At 39.8% G+C, this 24,754-nt stretch overlaps 2 protein-coding genes across 3 annotated transcripts in view; one reads left to right on the top strand and one right to left on the bottom strand.

The window, feature by feature from the left end:
• Sytbeta (Synaptotagmin beta) overlaps positions 1–24,601 on the top strand; it is a 50,283-nt gene extending 25,682 nt beyond the window's left edge. Inside the window, exons 1-8 of one of the 2 annotated variants that reach the window (NM_140477.2) lie at positions 5,100–5,415; positions 19,889–20,281; positions 20,349–20,606; positions 20,676–21,165; positions 21,746–22,026; positions 22,084–22,233; positions 22,331–22,471; positions 22,679–24,601. In NM_140477.2, coding sequence (NP_648734.1) covers positions 19,940–20,281; positions 20,349–20,606; positions 20,676–21,165; positions 21,746–22,026; positions 22,084–22,233; positions 22,331–22,471; positions 22,679–22,825 — 1,809 coding nt within the window. In that variant the 5' untranslated portion in view covers positions 5,100–5,415; positions 19,889–19,939 and the 3' untranslated portion in view covers positions 22,826–24,601. Of the gene's footprint in view, positions 1–5,099; positions 5,416–19,888; positions 20,282–20,348; positions 20,607–20,675; positions 21,166–21,745; positions 22,027–22,083; positions 22,234–22,330; positions 22,472–22,678 lie in introns of those variants that run through there. The other variant, NM_144170.2, reaches the window with a different exon arrangement.
• CG32148 (uncharacterized protein) lies at positions 15,287–15,804 on the bottom strand. Its single transcript, NM_168602.2, has 2 exons — positions 15,571–15,804; positions 15,287–15,508 (listed from the first exon to the last, which is right to left on the bottom strand). The coding sequence occupies exons 1-2, from the start codon at positions 15,728–15,730 to the stop codon at positions 15,417–15,419; spliced, it is 252 nt and encodes an 83-aa protein (NP_730009.1). The 5' UTR covers positions 15,731–15,804; the 3' UTR covers positions 15,287–15,416.
• Positions 24,602–24,754: the final 153 nt, after the last annotated feature.

The following is a 24,754-nucleotide window of genomic DNA, read 5'->3' as shown; positions in this document are numbered from 1 at the left end:
CTTTCAACACAATTTCAGGGTTAAACATTTGGGGGCCATTGGGTTTTCATGAGGAGGACAATAAAACAACTGCAGACTGAGGTAAATCTAAGCTCGCCGTCCAAAATCCTTTAAGCTTATGCAAATTAAAGCGTGCACCCAAAATAAATAAATTAACCTATATGCCAACGTGTTTGTATGTAGTCTGTGTGATTTTCTTGTTTGGTGGTCAAGCAAAGGTAAACATGAGTCCAAATGAGTTTTCACTTTTCCACATAATTGCGTTTTTTACTTTCTTCTTTTTAATTATGAGTCTCAGCGAAAAGGCTTCCGGTATCCTTGTTTTGACCTAGATTAAGCACATATTAATGGCAAATTTACCCTTAGAATCCTAGTAAAAACTGTCGATGTTCTCGGGTCACGCAATCGAGGTCTTTTCCCGTATACGCCGCGATATGTGGAACCAGCTAATTGACCCATTAAAGTGGCCGCTGAACATTGTTGCCCCTTTGAGTGCTTTTTAGGTCACAGGATGTGTGAAGCCGTAAAGTTGTCCGCACTTAAAGCGGTTATTTAAGCCCGTGAAGAAAATGAACCATTAACCATAAATTGTTTAATTACAATACAATTGTCTACATATATTACATATCCACTACTTCGATTAAACGAAAAAATAAGTTCGATTCGAGGTAAACAAGCCCCAGTTTTCAACTTACCATTTTATTAAAGTTTTCTAATTGTTTCGGAACTAAGTGTGCACTAGTTCAGTAATTTCCAAAGAATGCTAGTTTCCAATAATTATGTCGCCATAAAGATTTCAATTTGCAAAGCATCCCACAGTTTCTATCAGCTACCGGGGGAGCTATCTTCACCTCCCCGTAATCGGTGGCCCTCGAAGGATATCTGGTGCCAGCACGTCATCGTCCTTGGCCACACTGTGCATTGTATTTAATGAACTTGTTGGTAATCGTACTGGGCTCATCATCAGCACGTTGACTCGACCGGGAATACGACCTGGGTTCTGGGCTGTGGGATCTGTGTTCCAGGGGTCTGGAGCGGAACGATGGAGCAATTTCTGTGGCGCCCCACAGTCGTTGAGTGGCGCCTGTTTAAAATGAGTTTTGTCGCTTCGTTATGCAACTGACGACATACTAGGCATTGAAGAAAAACACACTTGGAAAAAAACGTTTTCAAAGAGAAAATTATAAGCAATAAATTTTTTAGGATATTTCACAAATATTTTGATTTTAGTAATTCTTTTCTTAGTATCCGCTTTAGTTGTCAAAGCTTTAAGTGATCTTAAAAAGTGTTTCGTGTTTTTTACAATATTTCATAATTTTAAATATCTTAAAATAATATTCATTGGTGAATAAAGAAAGTCAGATTTTTCTCAGTGATTAAGACACGAAAGCAAGACGTAAACATACGCTCAGGACTACTATCTGCTCAGGACGATGTAATTATGATTGTAGCATATGCCAGGAGGCGCCTACACACTGTGAGGACAATGTCCTTTTCCTCGGTCCCAAAAGCAACCCGATGGCCAAGTGAAATTTACATATGGAAAGGAATCAAGAGAAATACATATATGTGGATGTGTTTATGTGCGTATAGATTACAAGTGAAACTGAATTTATTGCCAGCATACGCATTGAGTGGCACGTGTTCGGATTTCAATTATATAAAAAGCTTAAAACACACACACATTCTTATGGCTTATAGCGAATGGCTTACAAGCCGAGGTACCAATTTTTTATACACATATATTTATCTGAGTCTAAAAACCAAGGTAGTATTAAAGCATTTAAATTTGTGATAGACACAACTCTCGACCCAACAAAATCAAAACAAAGAACAAAGTTCACACACCCGAAATGAAAATGGCCTAAAAGTGAATGAACTGCTGTCGGAAAATTGGTAAATGGCTTGTCTAAGCCTAGCGCACTAGAAACGAGGTGATAAAGAACAAAAACATGCCTTCCTTCGCTGGCTTATCTTTAAGATTAAAGCCAGAATAATGTATTTGTTGCGATGGAGTGGTGGCGATGGGGTATAAATGCGAAACCCTTGGAGAAAAACATCTGCCGAAGCGCAACAGAAAGCCTAAATTCACTCAAAAAATACGACAAAAATAACGAAGACGAGAAAACAACAGCCAGCCATGTTTGTTATTAAAAGAGCCAAAAAAAAAAGTGGGGAAAAGAAGAAAGCAGCCAGAGATGAAATGAAATCAAGTCGAGAACTGCGAACTGGCAGAGCACATAAATAAATATGCCAGCATATCTGCAGGGCAAAGCCGTCGACTACGTTGACAATTTTCGCCAATGCCAATCCGCCACTATGCAAACCACCCATTTTCCGCCCCCTGAACGACCTCATCCCACGAAAATGGGTTATAGCCGTTTGACACAGGTGGCCTGGCGGGCTTACGAAATGTAAGCAACTTGTTGCTGAAACAGAATCGCAAAATCCGGCCAGAAAAAAATCAAGAGCAAACGAAACGGATGCCCCGGGAGAATGGGAAAATTGGGGAAAGTGTGGAAATGAGAGGAAAAACAGATAGGGGCCGATGTGCAGCAAGCAACAAGCTAAGCCCCCTGTTGATGGTTTGGCCCAAAACTTTTTTTCCTGCGCAAAGGGGGTCTGAATAATTTAAACTTATACTGCAGTCGGAGAAAAACAAAGTTCGATTGAATGGTCATTAATCTCTAGATAAGACAAAGAGTTTAACACGGGCAGAAGAACTTAAAAAATTCACATTTAGCCCATATTCAATTCTTAATCGCTATATAAGTTTTTTCTCAATATTATTTTAAATCTGATATATAATAACACCTTTTGAAATGGAACAGTCTATATAACAATATAGTCCTAATTTTATATTACTAAACTGGAAGCGATTATTTAAGAGATTTGTTTAAAAAATAATTTTAAAATATTTTATTTCACAATCGCAATTCTTGTATCTTCTCATTTTGGATAGCTTTCCGTACAAGAGACTATTTAACTGAATGCGTTTGAACCAAACATCTGGCAGCAATAGGAGCGACTTAAAAATATCTTTAAAAGATTGGCAATCGCTTTTATATTTGCGTCGCACCACTCTTCGAAACAAGCCTCTTTTCGCCACGCCCCTTTAGCCCAGTCTATGCGAATGTCCTGCGGTAAAGAGAGGCCTACGATGAGTCGTCTGTACACGTCTGAGTCCAATGTCCTTTCCCTTTGTCCTTCCCGCCATGCTTCGCTTGAAGTAGTCTGCCTGAAAAGTTTCCTATTCACATAAAGTATCCACACAAACATAAATATATGCACACATTTAGGTTATGGACAAACACTCAGCTAAGCCATTTTGGGGTGTCCCTATACCATACCATCCCATGCGCTCTGTTTGTCTGTTGCAAACACAATGCAAACTAGGGGCAAATGGGGATGCACAAACTGATGAAAGAAATACACTCTTCATTCTTAGATATAAAATACAAACAGGTATGTTTAGGTATATATTGATAAGCAAAATGTACGAATTAGGATGTAACAAAAAATTCCAAATATATGGGGTTTATTAGGCTTATTACTTTGAATTTTACTTAAAAGCACAGAAATATATTTTTTTTATAACTGAAAAAAAAACCGAAATACTCAGGGAAAATGTGTGTACCAGTCGCCATGACTTTAGCAAACCGACTAGTCAGGACCTCGCCATTGGCTTTTTGCACTTAAATGACGAATATACCGCGAGGTAGGGTGTTGAAGACCTGGGCGTTAGGGGCAGAACGATGCCATTGCCATGGGTAAACTTACTTTGCAGCTTGCTCAATGTCAGCCGTTGTTGGACTTGCTCTCTCCGTGGCTTCGTGTTTTTATATCTCTTTTTTTCAGGGGCAAAGATGACAACAGGTAAATGAGGTGGCTGGGCGGAAAAGGGGACTTCTGGGTATATCGGGCAATGGCAGAGAGCTGAACAAAAAGTTGCTGGCGCACTTGTGTGCGTCAATTAAGGTCGCTTATGGGTAACTCGAGCCGCAGTTATGGGCGGTCATTAGGACGAAAAAACGCCGAAAAGTATTCAACAAATTGAATCACTGGCACGCGAACACAAACACATGCACAATAGCACTCACACCTATACACAAATATATACATTTCTTATCTCTGGCTCTCTAAACTCATTTCTACGAGCTTTCAAGGTGAAGTCGCATACACACGCACACCATTAAAAGCTGGAGAAAGCTTTTTCGAACTAATCACTTAGGTCCTGGAGTTTCCTTTGTGCCAAATTTAATTGTCAGAATAATGATGGGGCTGTAATCACATGCCCAGCGAGGCTTTTTTTTATCAAAAACTATACTCTACTTAATCGAATTTAGTAACCACTCCCAAATTCTTCAAATCAGAATATAAGAAAAAAGAGGGGGCAGAAAGAGAGCAACAGCTGATTGAGCAACGCACAAGGCAACAAGTTGCGAAAAAGCTTTCGAAGTTCGCATTGAAAGAATTCAATGCCAAAGGAGCATGAGCTTTACACGATTGATACTTTCTCTCTCATTTATTGTGTCTGTGTGCGTACTTTGTTGTTGCTATAACACTAAAAGAAAATCGGCATGTTATCTTATAAAACATTATGAGATAACAGAAAAATGGATTTAAAATAACTTACAACTTAATGCTTTCATACAATAAAACATAATTAATTAGGTATTTTATGTATAATTGTTCTGACAAATTGTTATCACAACTTTTCGAGTCATTTCTGCTAGGCAGTTCTAACATTTCTTTTATAAAATTTTATGTTTTTTATGATTATTAAAAGGTATAATAATTAAAACTATATTTAGTAAATTTGCTGTATGTGTTTCGCAAGTGCTTGTTATGTTCATGGAAATTTTCTTTTAAACTGGACTTGTTTTTTACTTTCTTTAAAATACTCAAATTTTTTCGAGTGTTTTGTATCATCATTTTCGGGGCACTGGAGCATTCACTGTTGCTGCTGCTTCTGCTCCTGTCGGCAGTTGGCAAGGCCGAAGACGAAGTGCTTTCGAATGAAGTTCCCTTTTTTTGCAACTTGTTGGCTCTGCGTGAAAATGGAAAATCAGTAGCACGCGTACAGCTCCCAAGTGAAGAACAGTTCGCTCATCGGATTTTCGCCACCGTACCGTTCGAAATAGGAAAGCCAGAGGCAGTAACTCAAATCGCTGAACACCAATTAATGGACGCCAAGAGGCAACTTTCAATTGAGTTTCGTGTCGCAGTCGTTGTTGCTGCCACATATTGCTTTTCATATATTTTGCGGCGGTGTTTGTGTCTGTGTGACTCTGCAATATGGCCAAGTGTTTTGTGCTGAAAAATGTTAACCAAGCTTAGGCCGAGCGCTCTCTAATCCCTTCTGTTGTGATTGTGGCTTAAAAAGAAAAATATAAAAAGAAAAATATCAAGTAGGTAAAGGACCTTTGGAACTGTTGCTTCGCCGATTTCGCTCTCACTTGCCCCCACTTTCACCGAACTTTCACGCACCGCAAACTTATCTCGTCTCATCTATTATTTACTAGTTCATTTTCATAGCAAATCAAATGTGTCAGCAGCTGGGTATCGCTTTATCCTGGATATAGATCTATAAATATATATGTATATATCTACATATTTTTGAAGTGCCTGCATCTTGTTTGCTTTGGGCTAATTGGAAAGTTAATTGAACACGCCGTGATGGAAAGTTAATTGTGCATTAATTAGTTTTTGTTTTCGGTGGGGCAGAAACCATAACCATTACTATGGATTAAGGTGGGGCTTGTATCTGATGGCAAAATTGCAATTAGAATATCTGTGGAATTTCGATTAAATTCCCCACGTCAAGGCAGAGAAAAACCCGAACTGGAAAATTTGTGCATATAGAAAAATAAAGTGATTGTTGGAGATAGGATTATTTTATTTACCTGTATATAGCAATCTTAAGATTGATATCGAAATAAATAGGACTATAGGTGTTATATTTGCTAAGAATGCTTATGTTTTGGAATTTCACAATCTGATTTTAAATCAGCGTGGTGATTTTATAGCAATGTAATAATGAAAATATTCAGAAAGAGTTAGGGAATAAATTTAATCAGTATTTCTCTCTTTGAAGCTTCAAATAAATTACAATTTATTAAGTACTTAGTAACCACAAATATTTTAAGACCGAATCAAGGAAATAAAGTTTGTCTTTAGAAACATTGTGCATGGTTTCTTTAACGAATAGGTTGCTGTGAACTCATAAGCCTACCAGCAAAAAATTATTGATTCTAAGCCAGCACGAATACATTTGGCTAATATATTACCATTATATTTTTGCTGTGTATCTTGTTGTCCTTTGCTGTTTTGCTTTTCTTCGAGGGACTGCCGCAAAAATTTCGTATGCGCCCTGTGCTCTTCGATGGATTCTAGGCGCGGTCCCAAAAAACTCAGTTCTTATCCCAGTCCCTGATAGAAATGCAGCTCGCTGACTGATGAGTCCTTCAAGGGAGTCCTTCGCCCCATCCCCATCCTACTTTCCATCTCGTGCTTAGGCCTAGTCAAGAGCAAAAAGCAAAGTTAATATAATTATATATAGATAACGAATCAGGCGAGTGCACAAATTCGTTGGGGGCTGTCTTCTTTTTTGCGAGGGAGCGTTAATGGAGCATCTGCCTGGTTTTGTGGCAGGGGAATTTCCCTATTAACCAGAGATGACGGCTGGCCCGTACACTACTCAGAATTTTAATATTGAAATGGAAATTTTTGCCACTTAGAGGTGATATCTAACGGATCAATAACTAAAATTCAAAGAAAATAAGCGCAAGTGTTAGCAAAGTATAAAGTATTATCTGTTAAATTCCTTTAAAATACAAAATATGAGAGGTTATGGAAGTTAGTATTCGTTAAAATATTGATAAGAATAAGATAATAAAATATTTTTAAACAACTTTTAAGTTTAAATCTGATTTCCTGCCCTCATCTGCACGTTTTGGGCTTACTGTAAGATTTTTTGTTATTTTGTTCTGATTTTTTTGTGTATGAATGAGGAGTTAAATCCGAGCATGTTTAGGCACTCATTTCTGCTCCCATGACCCTATTAAATGTTATTGTTGCTCCTGCTGTTGCTCACGTGCTTCAGCGGCATCCCTATCCCCTCTTTATCATCCAATAAAAACGCACACGAAAGGCTTCTGGGAGTCCTTCTAAATATATACACCCGTGCATATATGGTTGCCTGGGAGGAAGTCCATAAATTATATCAATGAGGCAGCGCATAATAGAAAAATATGTCAGCATTTTGTGGATAACAATAAATGGCAGCCCGCGGGAAGGAGATAGGTAGTGTGTGCGAGTAAGAGGCCAAATGACACGCGTTGGCACACACACACACGCACGCATACACACGTACAACATGTTGCATGTGCCACACAATTTGTCACAATTAGAAGGATGAAAATGGCTGCAACGAGTCACGGGCCAAAAAAACATAAGAAAATACGGCCAAACAAAAATCGGTTGATGGGCAGGGGAGGAGGGATTGGTAATGGAATGGGGATATTGAAGTGGATGCTTCAGCTGCATTCGGTTTTCCATTTTTGCGTTGTTTTTCCGAGTTTTCCTTTTGCTTTCTATCTTTCCAGCTGACTGCTCGCATCCAAGTCGTAAATCTTAATTTGGCATGCGAGTTGCACTCTGGCTGCATCTAAGCCAAATATCCTTCAGCCTTGGCAATTACCCACATACAGATACAAAATAACTACGCACACATAGACAGCGCCACCCACGCGCCTTCATGAAGAAGGGAGTTCTCATGCATACAAATGGCATATGTATGAGTTGATTGCGTTATCCCCGGCCCCCAGGATATTCATCCTATTTCCCTCTTGGTTAGCCAATGCATTTCCGTCCAAAAGCTCAACAAGCTGGAACTGGTCATAACTGCACAGAAAACAAAACTTCAACCCAATATGGTGATATGGGAAAACTATAGTATCGAATAAATAATTCATTTCGAATTCGTTTTGTTCTTATTTATTTTTAAAAGAAATAATTGATTTCAATATTTATGATATGAGCATACACCGAACAAATTTCATTCCATACTGAAATATATCACGTAACTATTAGTTTACAAGGTTAAACAACAAGGTTAAAGTTCTAAAAGAATAATTTATAAATTGATTTTTACAAATTTCCATACACTTATATACTTTGCAGTTAGGTGGAGAATATGATTTATTTAAATGATTGCACGTCCACAAATGCACGTATGCACGTATGCTCACTTAAATTAGTTTACTTGATTTCCGTTGGACATTTGATTGGACTGTATTGATTTGATTGCCTTCAGCTGTGATAAATGAAAGGCTGGAAAATATATAAAATAAATATGGACATTATTGTTGGAAGTCACCATGCATGCAAAGCGGCAAACATGAAAAAATAGCGGAAAAACTTTAAAAGTGATACCTAGCTTTTGTGTAATAATCCGCTTATTCATGGCTTACAGTGATGCAAATAAAAAAAAATCGTTCGGCATTCAATGAATATTGAAAAGGTCGTAATGCGATTTACTTATTTAAAGCTATCAGTTCCAGTTTCTTTTCACATTCATCACTTTTTATTGACAGGTTATGTTCGTGAGTTATAACAATAATATATAATAAATAATATATATATTTACAATAATATATAATTAATACGTAGAAACACAGTAAGGCTTAAACAAGTTCAAATCAAAACCCGCAAGATGATAATAATCTAACCTTATCTAGTATCTTTTAGTTTGACCACTTATAAATTTCCTTTTGAATGTGAGGTAATTAACTTTGGTGCACATACTTTTTCAACTGAGTGTGCCAATTTGCATGTGTTGTTTGCCAGGCCTCAAGTCATCCAGAAAAAAGGGCAACGCGCAGCCAGAGCAAAAGGTGAAGTGGGCGGATGGGTAAAAAACTGGCACAGATACAGTCTGCAGTTAATTAAAAGCGCAATAAATAAATAATAAACAATGGCCATGACGATCTGGCGGATGTGTGTGTGTGGGCATATGTGGGTGCAGACATGTTGCAGCATCAGCTGGGAGTTCTGGCCAGGCTTAATGCACTTATGGTCGGTGCAATATGCAAATGCAATTAAGATGCATGATGGCGCGGAGTGAAAGCCGCACTCCAGCCACCGCCGCCCACTGAAATGGAAATGGAATCACGTAGAGCAGGGATTTCAGTTGGCCAAAATCAATAGTGGTTGGCAGTCCAAGAATGAACCAAATCTCCAATCGCAGTATGTCCCTCAAAGAAAAACTTTTCACGGCAATGGGAAGCTCAAAGGATTGTTTAAATTTTCAACAAACAACTTTTCCATAAAATCTAAATATTTTCATTTTTCCTTGGAGAAATTAAATAAATGGAAAACCACCAGCAGAGAGAAAACGGCATCAAATTAAAGAATAACACAAAAGTTCGATTGCAATACAAACGCGAGGCATTTTTGTTTTTAAATTGCCACAAAACGGATTTCCATAAAACGGTCCTGTGTTTTGTATTCCAAGTAAAATTTTTTGCATTAGATTTTCGCAGGCAATTTGCGGAGGCAATCGCGATATTGAAACCTGATTCCAGTCTTTGGGCTATGGCCGTCGGGCGAAATCCATATAACCGAACACACACATCAAGCACTCAGGCTTATGCAAGCAGAAAGTTTTCAAAATATTTTTTACAGCCAAGTTGACAACGATAAAAATTCGAGGAAAACGCAATGGGCGGCAGAGCGGAGGTGGTGAATACCCAGCGACAGAGAGATGAAAGCCAAAAATGATGTCCTGATAACGATTCTGCGCTCACACGTACACTAACTCACTCATACAACCCAACTCATCGATTTGTCAGGACCTTTTTTGCACAAGCGAAAATGAGTGGAGAAGGTGGGGAAGGTTATCGGATGGTGGGGCCAAAAATTGGATCCCTGTTGCCCTGGCATATGGCAATCAAATTTCAGGCAATAATTAATTTGTCCATCACAAACTGACAATTGAAATGTCCATCAGGTGCGGCGATGGCCGAACTCTGTATTTCGATGACGTTCGGTGGCACCACCAATTAAATAAATATTTTAAATTTCCATATTTTGCATTTTAATGTAAAATACTTATATACAAGAAATAAATAACTAAATAACTAATTTTCGTGGAAAGTCACTGTCGCGTCAAAAATCAACTGTCCAACAAAATTTAAGTTGGCTTAGCCAAATGAAATTATCGCTGCGAACGAAAGCGAAAAAAAAAGATATGCAAAATGTAGATGGCCTTTGTTTATATTTAAAACTTTGAAACAGAAAATTTTGCGCCTAATTGAAACTCTTTTGGGCAAAGTAAACAAATAAACAGCTGAAGCGAGACACCGAGGCCATTGACGTCACAGCATTTAAGGGGCTTGGAAAAGTTTTTGTGCCACGGGGGAATACGTATATGCCGAGCAGTGAGTCCTTAGGAGGTCCTCAGAGAAGAAGGTTGGATTCAAGACGATGAATGTCCTTGATTTGCGCCACACTCCAGTGTGCCAGTCGGGCAAATCTTTTCTTAGTCCCTAACAAGATTGATGGCAAATAACTAGCTGCATTTGCCATCGCCATCAGCATCCATCTCATTGAATGAATGGCAAATCGGATCATGTCAATGCATCGCAGTGCAATTTCTGCAGCCAGGCCCCCAAACAATAGTCCATTGATTTGCGAAGGGTTAAATGGGCAAATTGTCGAAAGGCGGCTGATTCGCTTTGATCCCATCCTTTCGCACAGCGATTTGCAAAATACATTTGCCAAACACACATTTCCCCATTTCACTTCAACCGGCGTGCATTGTAGTTGTTTATGGCAATATTGAATCTGATTTTGTTTTTCATTCAAACCGCAGAGAAAATTGCCATTGTCGATATACTTGAGGTAGCACATGGGGGGAGTTGTCAATGTAGGATGTTTGCTAACGGATTTTGACAACTAACTGAACTGAGAAAATTGGCAGCACTTATATGGTAAGACGGGGAGTGCTGTTTCCAATTATACTAATTGGCTATAAAGTCTTTAAAATATAAGATTCGCATGATAAGTAAACCATTATTATTGAGCACCATTCTCTTACCTCTTATGCTCAATAAAGCTATTTTTATAAAACAGCTCTGGGGATAAAGAACAATCAGAAATGCTGAAGTGGAGTTCTTCCTCCCAGCCTCCCATCTAGAACCCCCTGAAACCCCTAAAACCAACTTGAACAACTTAGGCTTCACTGAAATGCGCATAACATAAAATTGCTTGCTCTGAAAGCTAACAATACCTTTTATACGGACAGACAGTCGAACAAACGGACAGTCAGAACGACGAGCTGAGAAAGCTAAATCGATATACATTTTAAACTTTAATAACATAAATTGTTAGTTTCATGGTTACTTATCAAAAATGCAGGTTCCATTCATATCTTTGCACAGGAAACGCATTAGGTGCCTCTCTCTTTTAAGGATCTATAATCCATTTTTGAATGAACTAAGCGATCTTAAATCGTTTTATTGAAAATATCCACCAAACGAGGATCCGCCGAAACAAGTAATACCATCACAAAAAAGCCTTTGCTGAGAATAGGGCAAATAGCATTAAACACATTCCGGCAAAACCATTTGTTAACCACTGCGTGTGGCCGCAGGGCTATTTACCAGAGATTCGTAGTAGAATGATTGCGGAAAGGATAGAAGCAGCGGGAAAAGCTGCCACCGCGTAATGCAATCGATGCACTGCAGCCGCACAATTTCCATTGTATTGGTGATTAATTTCTTGCCTCCGGGTGGCTGCGGATCCAGTCGCTGAGTATCCTGGGTATCCCCACAAGGACTGCGGCAGGACTCGTTCGCATCTCGCCTTTGTAAACAAGTTGACAGACAGGCATCCGCACTTGGGCATTGGGTATTCCCTTACTCGTGGAGCAATGAGAGCCGTATTGACGTTTGATGAGCGGATTATCATCGGCAGTTTTTTCCAACCAGGACACAAGTGTGTTCGATCGGGGTTTTCCTCGCCGCACAATAACTGCGCCATTTCCCATCGCCTTTTTCTATAACAATATGTGCGCCAAACTGTTGATAATCCTTGACGATTGTTCTCTAATGCTGGCAGCACTTGTTGCAAACCCCCTTGCCAACTGCTAAACTATTTTATTCCACGCTTAGCTTTTATGGGTTTCGGTATCGTTTTATGTTTCGGCTGGCCATGCATAACTTTAACTTTTTAATGGTGAAATGCGAGAGCGGCGAAAAAGTTTATCGTTTGCCTTTAGTCTCACCAACTCTCTCTTTCAGTTTAAAGACTATAACTTAAATTCGAGAAGTTCTTTGGGATAATATTTTAATTAATATATATTTGTATACTTAATCATGTGGACAGCAGTTCACGTAGTGTCGAAGACCACTAGCATAGCTTACAAAGGGAATTACTTTATATGCGGGCAAAAATTTAAATGTTTTGCGATTTTGCAACACCAAAAGTTATTTTCTTATGAAAAATTAAATCATTAAAATTAAATCTTATTATAACGAACGTAGAATTAATATCGTCTTATATATATATATATATATATATATAGAAGAAATTATGTGGACAGTGGTTTCCAAAGGCAATAACTTTATATACACGAAAGTTTAGAATGAAAAGTTAAAGTGCACAGATTGGTATCCTCTTAAAGAATGAACCTTTTTTTATAATAGGCACAATGGGGCTAACAAAAATAATATCTTCTGTATTTTTGATAACTAAATGTGTAGCGCAATTGTAGTTACAATGAACCAGCATCCCAATGTCCAATAGCTGCAATTTTTGCCATATTGTCCTTTCAGAGTTTCTAAAAACTGCTCCACTGAACCGGATCCAAATAAAAGCCCGTATTAATATCGTGCCGTCCGCTCTTTCGCTTTTGCAATAAACTCTAGACTTAAACCAATGGGGCGAGTGGGAGTGGGGGCGTGGCAGTAAAGTGCATCCAAGGACAGGGAACAAAGTTGGCATGTTAGTTCCTTTCACAAAATAACCCCCATAAATGTCAGGCAATAACAGGCAACACAAATTGTGTGGCAGGATCATAAAGTGCCACGCACGGAAGAAGTAAAACCGAGCAGCCCAATTTCCTTTCCAGCCACAAAAAGTGCAAGATGAATTACCGTTTGGCAGTGTATATAGTATGTGAGTCCTGGCTGAAAGTCCTTCGACTATCGTCATCTCTTTTCCATTGCATATCTCGTTCTCCCTCCTTTTGTGTATGTGTAGGTGAGCGTATAATGAGCTGCTGTTTTACATTTTAATTTCCGTCTACGTTCAAAAGGCCGTCCGTCTGTCCATCCGTCCGACCGTCTGGCTAGAAGCAGAGATTTGCGGATTTGCTAACTGTGCCATCTCGCTTTCCATTTTTCCACTGTTGTTGGCCGCAATTATTTAAATGAGATTACAAAAGACTTATACAGCGGAAATCTTATTGTGTGTGTATTGTGTGTTTGTCGTTCATTTGTCTGCCGCCTGTTGTCTGTTCCGGAATCCGGGAATCCTTGTTCCTGATTCCGGACTCGGAATTCCCAAATTCTAACTCCTCCTTTTGGGCCTGGCTCAGATTACGGCTTAGACGACGTGTGCCAAAAGTTATCCCGGCCAATTGTTTGGCTTTTGTCCAAACTACAATAAAGTCGACGTGCCAAAAGATTAGCCTGGCGTTGGGCCCAGAGTCTGAGCCCCTAATGAGTTTGTCAGTAGTTTCCACTAACGGACACATGTCAGTTAGCAAAGTTTGCCCTAAAGACCTGGCACAGTTGGCAAACTTTAAACTAAACAAATTAGCATTTAAATGAAGTGATGGCTCGTTTGGGGGCTCTGTATGAAAAGAGTTGTGATCTATTAGTTCCTGGAATTTTAAAGCTCTAATATTTACATAGATATTTTTATGGTAATATCAAATGTGTGTCAATTTATTGATTACCTTCTAGCTTACATTTAATTTCGTAGTAACCTTTTTCGGGAAAAAGTGCATTTATATATGAAACATTCTGTTGCAATCCAGATGCAATTCTGCATTTTACACTACGTATATTGCCTCAAAACTCCTTGGCTGAAAAGCGCTTAGCTTAAAACATCTTTCTCCGCGGATTACAAAATTGAGTTCCCCTTAGTTTACTTTACCTTTATGAGAGCACTTTGCCTGCTGTCTCCTCACTCACTTTGGAATTTAAATGAGCCCCAGTAAATCTCCACTCAGGAATGCGAAAACCTTTTCCATTTTCTGGGGCCAAAGGCTTTGCCAACCGTCACCATTGCCACTTTTGTGCTGTTTTTGCGCACAAATAAGCAGCTGAAGCCTCTTGCACCTGGACTGGCCACGCAAAATAGCTTTCAGCGCTCAGCAATTCGAAGACTGCAGGACCACACCTAAGTATCCTGTCCAGCCATCCAAAGCAGCCAACACCGCAGGATATTTGTGCATACAATAAAAAAAAAAAAAACCAGCAGCTGGAGCACGAGCAGTACCGGCTTAAACAGAAACTGAAACAACAACGGCGTTGACATTTTCCCCACTTTCTCACTTTCCAACTTATTCATCACAACCCCCACCCACATTTTCCATTTTCCTGGGTGGATGTGGGTGGGTTCTCCTGGGTTTGGCTTAACCTTGGTTTAAAAGGGGGGTGTACTGGTCAAGCTCAAGGACGTCGGAGGGGGAGTGGGAGTGATAGGACATTGGTGTTGTAGCTGACATGTCTGTGGCAGGGAGAGCAATCTAGAAAAATTACTGCAATATGGAATAACAGTAACTATTGTGCTAATAGGATTAAAATGTATGCAGCACAGCCACAGGCGCCAACTGCCGCTGACAGCCAAAGAGGGGGGTGGTTCACAAAATCGGCGGCGAAATGGGGGAGAAAAGGGGAGACACCCATACAGGTGTCAACAGATGCCGAGTGTTTTGTCACCGGACAAACTCACGTATCTTTTGTTTTGCGATTGTGGCACAGACATTCATATCCGCAAAAGGATTCAACTGCAGACATGTAAAGTGTAATGGGTTTTCGCGGAGTGCGGTAACAAGTTTAATGGAATACTTCAAAGTCGCATTTATCTTTGTGTCACGCGATTTGATTCGAATTTAAGGTTAGTTTAGCAGAGAGTATTAAAAACGTTGTTTAAAAGTTGAATCTAATTGTTGAATCTAATTTATCTTAAATGTTATGTTATGTTAAGTCGAACCAGCACTTTCCATCATAAAAAAAGCAGCTGCAATTTTCAAAAAACATAGGTAGTAGTTAAATTTAAAACCAGTATTGGTATATTCTATTCAAGTCAGCCATTTTCTATATAGGGAACTTTCTATGGAAATGGAAACTAAACGAGGATAGAGTGACGTTAGTTGTAAGTGCAATTTTTACGAATTCATCCTATTTCTCGGGGCGACAGGGTCCATCTTTGCAAGGATCCCGACAGCGTTTGCTCTTCTCCTTCTTGTTCTCCCTCCTAAATGGTTCGGACTCTAAAAAAAGAAAACCATTCACTTTAAAAAATGGAACCACTTCAATAAGTGGGCAATCTCACTCTTAAAGCAGCCGCCAAAGAACTGATTCTTATTACAGGTTTTCTTGCCCTTTTCGGTGCCTTGACTTTGGCTCTTCTTTTTGGCCATTCCTCTGCAAAAGTATAGTGATTGATGAAGCAACTCGTTTTTGGGCAGAAATTTTAACAGAATTCCACTCATTTTGGTGAAAGAAATTAACTGAGTAAATGGAATAATTTTGAACAGCTAGGAACGAAAAATGATGTCGAATGAGAAGTGACGGAATTTAAAATAAAAGAATGAGCCAAACTATCGGAGCCTGCTAATCGAAAGTTTTCCATCAAAGTTTTCACATGCCCAGAGAACAGAACACTATAAAACTAAAACACTCCTTGCTGCCAAGGGGCAACAAGTTTGTAATGACTTTGAGGAACTAATTAGAATGCAGCCGGATTACGATGCACTCGCCCACCGAAACGCAAACACTTTAATCGAAAAAGTTTAGCCAGCTTAAGATTAATTTCTCCAGATATATCTGCGAACACAAATCGTAATAGAATATGTTTACAGAGAAAAGGCTACGACTAAATATTAAATAAATAAGACCATTTTAAATAGAACCATGCTAGCAAATCAACCAAAGCGCATATGCATATAAATAAATATTTAATTGAGCTACTTTAGTGAAAAGGTGAGAAAACTTAAGTTATATATTAATTAACTATTTCTAATACATATCTTATATGTATATACATATTTGCATTTTGTATTTACCTCGAACATTCTATTGCTTATTTATAATTTAAAAGTTTGAATATCATGGTGTGTATACTTAATCTTTTCATCCTTTATACCAAAAAGTAAGCACGCAACTGATTTAAGCTCTGCTCCTAAAATCAATACACATTTTAAGCTAATCATACTCAATTGGCTTCGAGTTCCTGCCTCTGTGCTTTTGCACATCTTTATAAGATTCCCAAGAATCATAGGAGTCTAATGGACGTTATGCGAAATCTTTAGTTTAAAGAAACATCCTGTCGCCTTGGCGTCTGTCAGTATTTTCTGCGTTGAGTTGGCTGAGAGGATTATCGTGTTCAAATATATACTTATAGATCCGTGTGTTCACATACTCGGACACACATTTTTTCGACGTTCGAAGCCAATGTTTTAGCACTTAGTGTGCAAGCTCATAACTGACAGTCAAGAGCAGAAAAACGCAACAAGAGCTTCATGGAAAAATAGCAAAGCCGGGGAAAAAAAGTGAAAATTTGAAAGGGAAAAGTTGAAAGTTCAGGCCAGTTTAGCAAAACGAAGCGGAAATGCTCTAGCTAGTAGAGAGATAGAGAGAGAGAGCGAGCTCTAGATGTGGAAATCCCATTAATCAATCCTTCACCAATATCAAACAAGCTGGAAAATTTCAATTTCATATTTATCTACTCGATTGTCCTGAGGGTTGCAACCCGGACCGTTGATACGATGATAATGTGTGGCATGCAGCTCCTTTTTTTTTTTTTTAAATAGTCCTTGGTGCGGCTGCCTTTGAGTTAGGGATTTTAGCTGTTCCATTTTGGGGTATTTTTGTCAGAATTTTTCGTTTCATATTGGGGTGAGAAACGTGGAAAACTGTGGGCTTGGCTGATTGTCGCTTTGATTGCAGTTTACATAGGTGTCAATTAGCAACGGTGCGGTTGGCTGCATTTCAATGGTATTATCGTTGATGTTTTCGCAGTTCTCCCCTCTAAAATGTGCAACAAAGTTGTCTGACACTCGAGGGGATCAAAGGAGGATTAGCGAGCTCATTCTAAAGCCCCGACATTGACACCCAAATTACTAGCTTATGTTGTCGTATTTTGGCTGTAAATAGTTGTTTATATTACACTTTTAAATCCCCTGTTGCTGAAATATTAATTTAACAAGCACCCTACTTAGTTCCATTAAAGTTGAATACGTTAAAGGACAATTTTGTGTAATTGTAACATCCAGAAAGGGATTTTTCTAATATCAATGTTATGCTTAATTGTCGCTAAGCACTTTTTACCAACGGCAACCAACCCTGGAAATAAAGCTACATTTATGTTGAACTTTTTACAACTATACTATGTGTATTTATTATATAAGAAGTGCTGCTCCCAAGTTAAGAAGAATTTAAGACTATTGCCGCTAGTTCTCCAGACATATCCTTGCTGAACAATACTTATTTATTAATTTCTATCTGAGCAAATTGTAGGTACAACTGTTTCTCGACAGCCGTTTGACTTTCCCTCAAAATCCAGCAGCCGAATTGGCGACAGTCGAAGCAATGAAAGTGATGAATAACTCAGAGTAATGTTACGAAATCAATAAAAATCCTTTTACAGGATCTAGGACACACCGCACACAGACACACGTTAACAACTCGGGGTGCTTGTCGGTGTGCGACAAAGACTTGGACAACATTTTTCTTTGACCGAGCACATTTTTATTATCCCAAACTAATTTGAGGGTTGGTCCTTGATTTTTCTTCTCCATCTCTCTCCGTACTGTGTATCCGTGTGCCTCTCCCTTTTTCTCTTGCTCTCACACCACCAGGGTCGTTGCCATGTTTTGATGTCATTCGCTACACGTGCTTAATTTCATTTAATTTATTTAATACTTGAAAAATAAGTTTGTTGTTTACTTTTGTATTGAGCAAGCCACCCCTTGTCGCTACCGGGTCGAGATCCTCGATATAGGGATATCTATCCCCGATTCACCATCTATTTAACGGCACTTGGGCGTGTACGAATGCCAATGAATTCGCATTTCGCCATTCGCCACGCTGCGTAACGAAAAAACGTGAAAATTCTGGGTGTGGAATTTGGGAGTGGAATGCAAAAGGCGAAATCGAATTGCGGACTGCAAGACAAATCGGCCGCCGGGGAATTGTGCGTCTTGCCAGGAGGAATGCCTCGTCTGCATATTCATGATATCGGTGTAGGAGCCTCCTCTGCATATTTATGGTCTCGCTGATATGTATGCTGTCTAATATTAACCACAAGTTTGCCAGCGCAGCAGGAAGCAGTTAAACGAAGACTTTCATTAGCATCAGCAGCTGCCACTATTAAAGTATAGAGTCCTCCTTGCTTCCTTGAGGCGAGACTTTAAAAGTTAAAAAGTTAATAGCAAATTACAAATATTTCTATCTAAAAAGTTTAAAGGAAAAACAACAGTTGCAAATGTTGTGATATTTGACCTAAGTGCAATAAAAATATCCGTGTAATCAATTAAATTAAAAACTATTTAAGCCAAAATGGGAATAGTTGTAGGTACTGAAATACAGAATTTGTGCTTTTTTGCACGCATTAAATACGAGAAGTACTTCTTCTCATTTAAGCCCTCTTATCATTTAGGTTCAAATGGAGGGCATTGAGATTTTTCCATTCACTATCATTATACTCACTGCTCGGATAATTAGCCATTAGACGCTTTTGAAACATTGGGATGCTGGACAAACTAACTAGTTGGCTGACTGATTAGCGGAGCTGCCTCCACGATGACGCACATTGTTCGTTAGTGCAGTTGCCATGGATTCGCCCCTAAGAATTCCCATTTACCACCTGCCATTGAGATGCCCAATAAAAGCGATGGGCGGCGAGCAGAGATGGATGAACTTCTGACTATCGTTTACAGAAATTATATGGCTGGTGGGGTATGAGGAAAATAGTAAGGTCAGCTGGAAAGTTGCTTAAATTATGTGGTAAAATTACCAAACTTCAGCCACAAACTGCCAATTAAAAACAGTTCAACTATAGTCACTAAGTTTTGAAATTCGTTTTAAATTCGTTATTCTATCATTTATATTCCAACTCTACTACCACTGAGAAAACGCAACCATTAAGGTGAAAGTGAGGTTTTCTTATGAGGATATGCAGAAATGGTTCACCATGACCTGCATGGGAATAATTAATGCCGGTTCAGGGCTTCCAACCTGAAACCGCACTCGTGCCGGGCATTTCATCCTGTTCCATTTCCTAGTCGGTGGTTAGTCCAATCTAATGGCGTGTGAGTGTATTTGCGTAAGCGGATTAACAGCGGTCAAATGTGTGGATGCACTTTCAGAAAAGTTACTTTATGTTCGCAGAATTACAAATGTTGCCATACGTATTGAATGCAAAAGTTCTATGGATTCATTTTGAAAATACTATTGTGCTGCCTATTTTTTTTTTACTATTAAAAATACAACATTACTATAAAAATCTATTTTCATCCGGTACTGAAAGGGCTACTATTTTGGTTTATTTCTTTGAGTGTAAAGTGGGAGAGCAAATAAGTGAAGCAGCAGTTTCTTTTCCCGCTAAAAGTCCAAGGTAGCCAAGCAACAAAACCTTCTATTTACCGCAGAGAAGAAAAGCAGAGTTCCCATAACCAAAGTCCCTCGATAATTGGGAGAAGATGAGTGGTCTGGGTCCGGCAGCCTGTTGGCTGGCCCACAAGCGCATCGAGTCCTGGTCGCGAATGGCCAAGGAGCGAGTGGGAGCGGTGCGTCGCGTTACTCTCGATCGGAATTCGGCGGATGAGGGGACACCGAGTGGGAGTGGTGCCTCCTCCACTGCCGGGGGCAATGGGGTTTCGGTGGTGCACATTCTGCCGATTGGCGAGGGCTCCACCACCCCACCGCCGCAACCCATGACCCCGCCGCCGTCGGCCTCGTCGGTCACATCGACCACCAGCGGAATTGGCAGCGTTTCAGCCGGTAGTGTCAGCGATAGCTGTGATTTGCCCACGGACTCGGAGGTTCTTATAACTGGGAATTGCCACTAGTGGACCCTTCTAATCTATCCCATTTATTCGATTCCCTCAGGAGGTGGCTATTGCCAAGGAATGCCAACCCATCCAGCCGGCCAGTCAGCTGCATGGAATGCACGGCGGCATGGGCCTAAACCATCACCACATGGGCACAGTTTCGGCCACCGGAACGGACATCTTGCGCGGACCCGCCGAAGTGTTCCACAGTCCGCTTCACTTGCATCACCAAAGTCGCTCCTTTCCGCCGCGCCTCCAGCGCACGCCGTCCATCTCCAGCCAGAGCAGCGTGGACAGCGCCCCATCCAGGCATTCGGTATGTGTGACTATGAACTAATTGATATTACTATAGTACTATACTATTACTGTGTACTTAATATCGCAGGGTCATCGAGGCTCTTCACCACAGATAAGGACTTTTGGACCAGACGGACGAAGCTCGCTGCCAAGTGAGCCTGGATTTCCGCACCATTTGGCCAGGTCACCCAGTCCCATGCGAACCATTTCTTTGGATGCTCGCTGCGGCAGTCCCGCCCACTCGGCGGATCCTGGTGATCTGAGGACGCCCAGTCCCTCGCAGAGCAGCTTGGCATCTTTGGCCGGTGGATCGGGAATGGGAGGCAGCAGTGCGGGAAAGGGCGTGGCTGGAGGTCGTTGCCTTTCGCCGCTGCTAATACCGCCCAGATCGCAGCCCGGAGTGGATCCCGCAATGGGACCCGCTTCTCCACTGGGTGCCCTTCAACCAGATCTCTATCGAATGCCGGACGGACCCGTTTACCTAACAGCTCCGGAATCCAGTCACGCCGTGGGTCGTTTGCATTTGCGCGTTAAGTACGACTACCACCTGTTCGATCTGACGGTTCATCTGATTGAAGGTAATATTCGTGTTAAAATTATAATTGAAATATATGTAAATTTTATTTAACAAAATTTATTACAACAAATTTTAAGTAAATTAATAACAAAAAAACTCAACTAAAAAACATCCATTAGCCATAACAAACCATTATTTAAGCGGATTAATATTAATTATTGGTGATTATTATTCGCTAAATAAATATTGATAGTATTTGGTTCTGACCTCTACCGCATCGCCATTGTTAAGACTCAAGAATTCCGCCGTATCATTTTCTGCGATTCGAAGGGTACGCGTCATGAAATATATATTTCTCAGATCAAGTTTATAATAATGGGCGTAGGCTTTCATAACTCTATGCATCGGCATAGAGCGGTTAATATTAAATTCTAAAACTCTTCTCTCCACACAACGTAACTTGATGTTAATGCGGCGCATTCTTATAGTACTTAGTACTTAGTTTATGGAAAAGATTTTGTAATATTATTGTAGCATATGGATTCGATGACTTGTAAAGCTGTGTATGCCACGATAATATTTAGTTGGATCTATCTTGAGTTTGTGTTTTATCAAGGCATTAATTTTGTTTTCCTTTTCAGCTCACAATCTCAGCCCCATCGAAGAGGGTGGATTCCGGGATCCCTATGTCCGCCTGATGTTGCAACCAGAAGTGGACAGCCGGAAGCGACAGACCCACATTCACAGGGGCGAATCCAATCCCTACTTTGACCAGCATTTCAAGTTCCCGGTTTCTCGGGATCAGCTCCAGGGCAAGGAACTGATCCTCCAAGTGCTCGACTACGATCGCTATTCGCACAACGACATTATCGGCGAGGTTCGCATCTCTGTGGATGGCCTAGATCTCTCCAAGTCAGTGGAGGTAAGTAATGGATGTGGATTTATTAAGACAACTAAAAGTAATACAAAATATATCCAGATTTGGGGAGACTTGCTGCGTACCAAGAAACCCAAGGAGGATCGACCGGAACTGCTGTGCTCCTTGAACTATTTGCCGCAGGCCGAGCGATTGACGGTTGTCATTATGAAGGCTAGAAATTTGGATACTCTTCAGGAACCATATGTCAAGGTGAATATTAATATTAAATATTAAACAATAATGAATGTGAACCACAATAATGAAAATGTCTTAAACACATTAAATCATACTGCTGATTTTCTTCCAGATTTATCTGATTCAAAATGGCAAACGCATCAAGAAGAAGAAGACGAGCATTACAAAGTCGGACGATCCCACCAATCCCATTTGGAACGAGGCGTTCACGTTTAATTTGCAATCAAATTATCTTCACAATGCAGCCATCGAGGTAACCTTTAGCCTTTGCCTTTCCACGTGGACCAGGCCATAAACCGGTGGTCTGCGCCGCTTTTAACAGCTCCGGCTGCTAATTCCGGGCAATAGCCCCGGTTTAATGCCCGGCCGTGTTTTAATTGAAATCCGCCCGTTACTCCACTCCACTCCACTCCATTCTACTCTACATATACATTTTCTGCTATATTTTATATCTCGGCAGATCTATGTGGTGGGTGCCGGGAGCGAGGCCACGGAAATCGGATGCTGCGGACTGGGCCCCCAGGAAAGTGGAACTGGATGCCAGCACTGGCACGATATGATTAACAATGCCCGAAAACCTACGGCTATGTGGCACTATATCCGCTAGGGCCATCCATAATGAATGCTGGATTATGAATTATGATTTTTCCAAAAAGGAAACATTCAATTGCTCCTCTCATTGCGTCTATATAGGTGTACTACTAATGTAACCGTGTCTGTGTGAATTTTCCAATTGCATTTTTGGGCGCTTCGCCGCCCCCCAAAGCTTAAAATGTTCTACGATATCAAAATCTCATCTATATTTAACTATATATATATGTATATGAATGTACAATATATATATATATATATATACATATGCAGCTAACTAGCCCTCCAAGAAGCTCAATCAAAAGTTCCTAAGCAACGACAGAATCTTCGAAAAAAAAAAAACCCACGAATTATGAGTATTTGTGGGTAATTGGTTGAACGGTTTGATTTTTGTTCTTGTTGTGCATTTTGTGCAACCTCTTGGGAAAATAGCACACACACACACACAAAACCAGAAGAGAACCGAGTACGGATACAATAGGAAATTGGTAATCGCACATCCAAAACTGTCAGCCAGACTTGTTGACATTTCCATCGACTTCAGCAGACACTCGAGGAGCCTGCCGCCTCCTTTTTCATCCTTCTACGCTCAAGGAAGGCATTCAAGTGTGCATTTCTTAAATAATTATGAATACACCGCACCGGGAATAATAATAATAATAATAATTCGTATATAGGTGAATGGTCGTCAATCATGCAGGAAGCCAAAACTCGAGGCAGGACTCGCCCTTTTGTGCCGGCGACAGTTGACAAATTGCCATCGTCGTCCTGTTGTCCTTTTGCCATTCGATCCTGTATGCGTTTGTCGTTTCGTCGTCAACTGTTTGACAGCTTAGCCCGCAGTATACAAAAAAGCGACGAGAGCGAGAGGTGTAGAGAACTTATGCTAATTGTTAAGTTAAATACATTTATTCCTTCCAGCCGAGTACGTCTATCACAAGGAACACCAAAGAGAATTTCTCGAGCACTTGAACCCAATTTATATGTACTTACAACGAGTATTTCAAGGCATATGAACTATAAGAAATTTTTGAAAGGGGAATGCATTAGGGTTGGCCGTTTTCGTTTTTCCTATAAACCTATGAGTGTGTTTTCGGTGTTGTCGTATGAACCTATGGGAAGTCAGAACTTATAATGTGTGTAAAATATGCTACTTAATCCCAGTAAATATTGCAGAATACCAACAACTGAATGTGTGTAATTTAAACTTAAACAAAGACTTGAAAAATACATAGCACTGCACGTGTTAACTAGACAAAAAGTACATACTCTAAGGAGCCAAGCATATAAATATAATGAAATATATACATATACACTATACTTGTACAAGTTTTTCTAAACCAATTCTTCTACACAAACGTTTCAATTTGTCGGGTACAGAAGAGAAAACACAAGAACAACATTGCTGACATTAATAAAATAAACCGAAGCAACAGAACAACAGGATATATGCTGAAATACCTCCGATTTAAGCAGAAGATACTTTAAAACATATACGAGAACGTGAATAATGCACTCGGAATGCAAAATTCAATGCAACACATTTAAAGCAAAGCGAAATGTACAAATTCAGCATATACTTACAAATATATTTCCTACAAATAGTGTTTATTTATTGTAGCCTAATGGGGACACTGTTGAAAACTAAACCAAAAATGAGGGTTAACACCACCTAATATATAAATATATACACATACAAACTACAAGACAACCTATATTCATATGAATGAAATGTATATGTAAACTTAAATGTATGTGAATTTAAATTATTCGGTAAATAAATAACTAAAACAAAGAAGAGCTTTATTCAAGAGGTTTTTATATCCAAAATATATATTTTCAATGGGCCTTCTGATCTGACCACTTGAAAAAAGTGCCCGAAACTATGTTAGAAATGAAGCAAGATTTGAACTTGGCGCTTAAAAGCAGTTCAAGCAGTTCGAAT

Source organism: Drosophila melanogaster, chromosome 3L (assembly GCF_000001215.4).
Source record: "Drosophila melanogaster chromosome 3L".
NCBI lineage: Eukaryota > Metazoa > Arthropoda > Insecta > Diptera > Drosophilidae > Drosophila > Drosophila melanogaster.
This window is presented reverse-complemented; position numbering and strand designations above follow the sequence as displayed.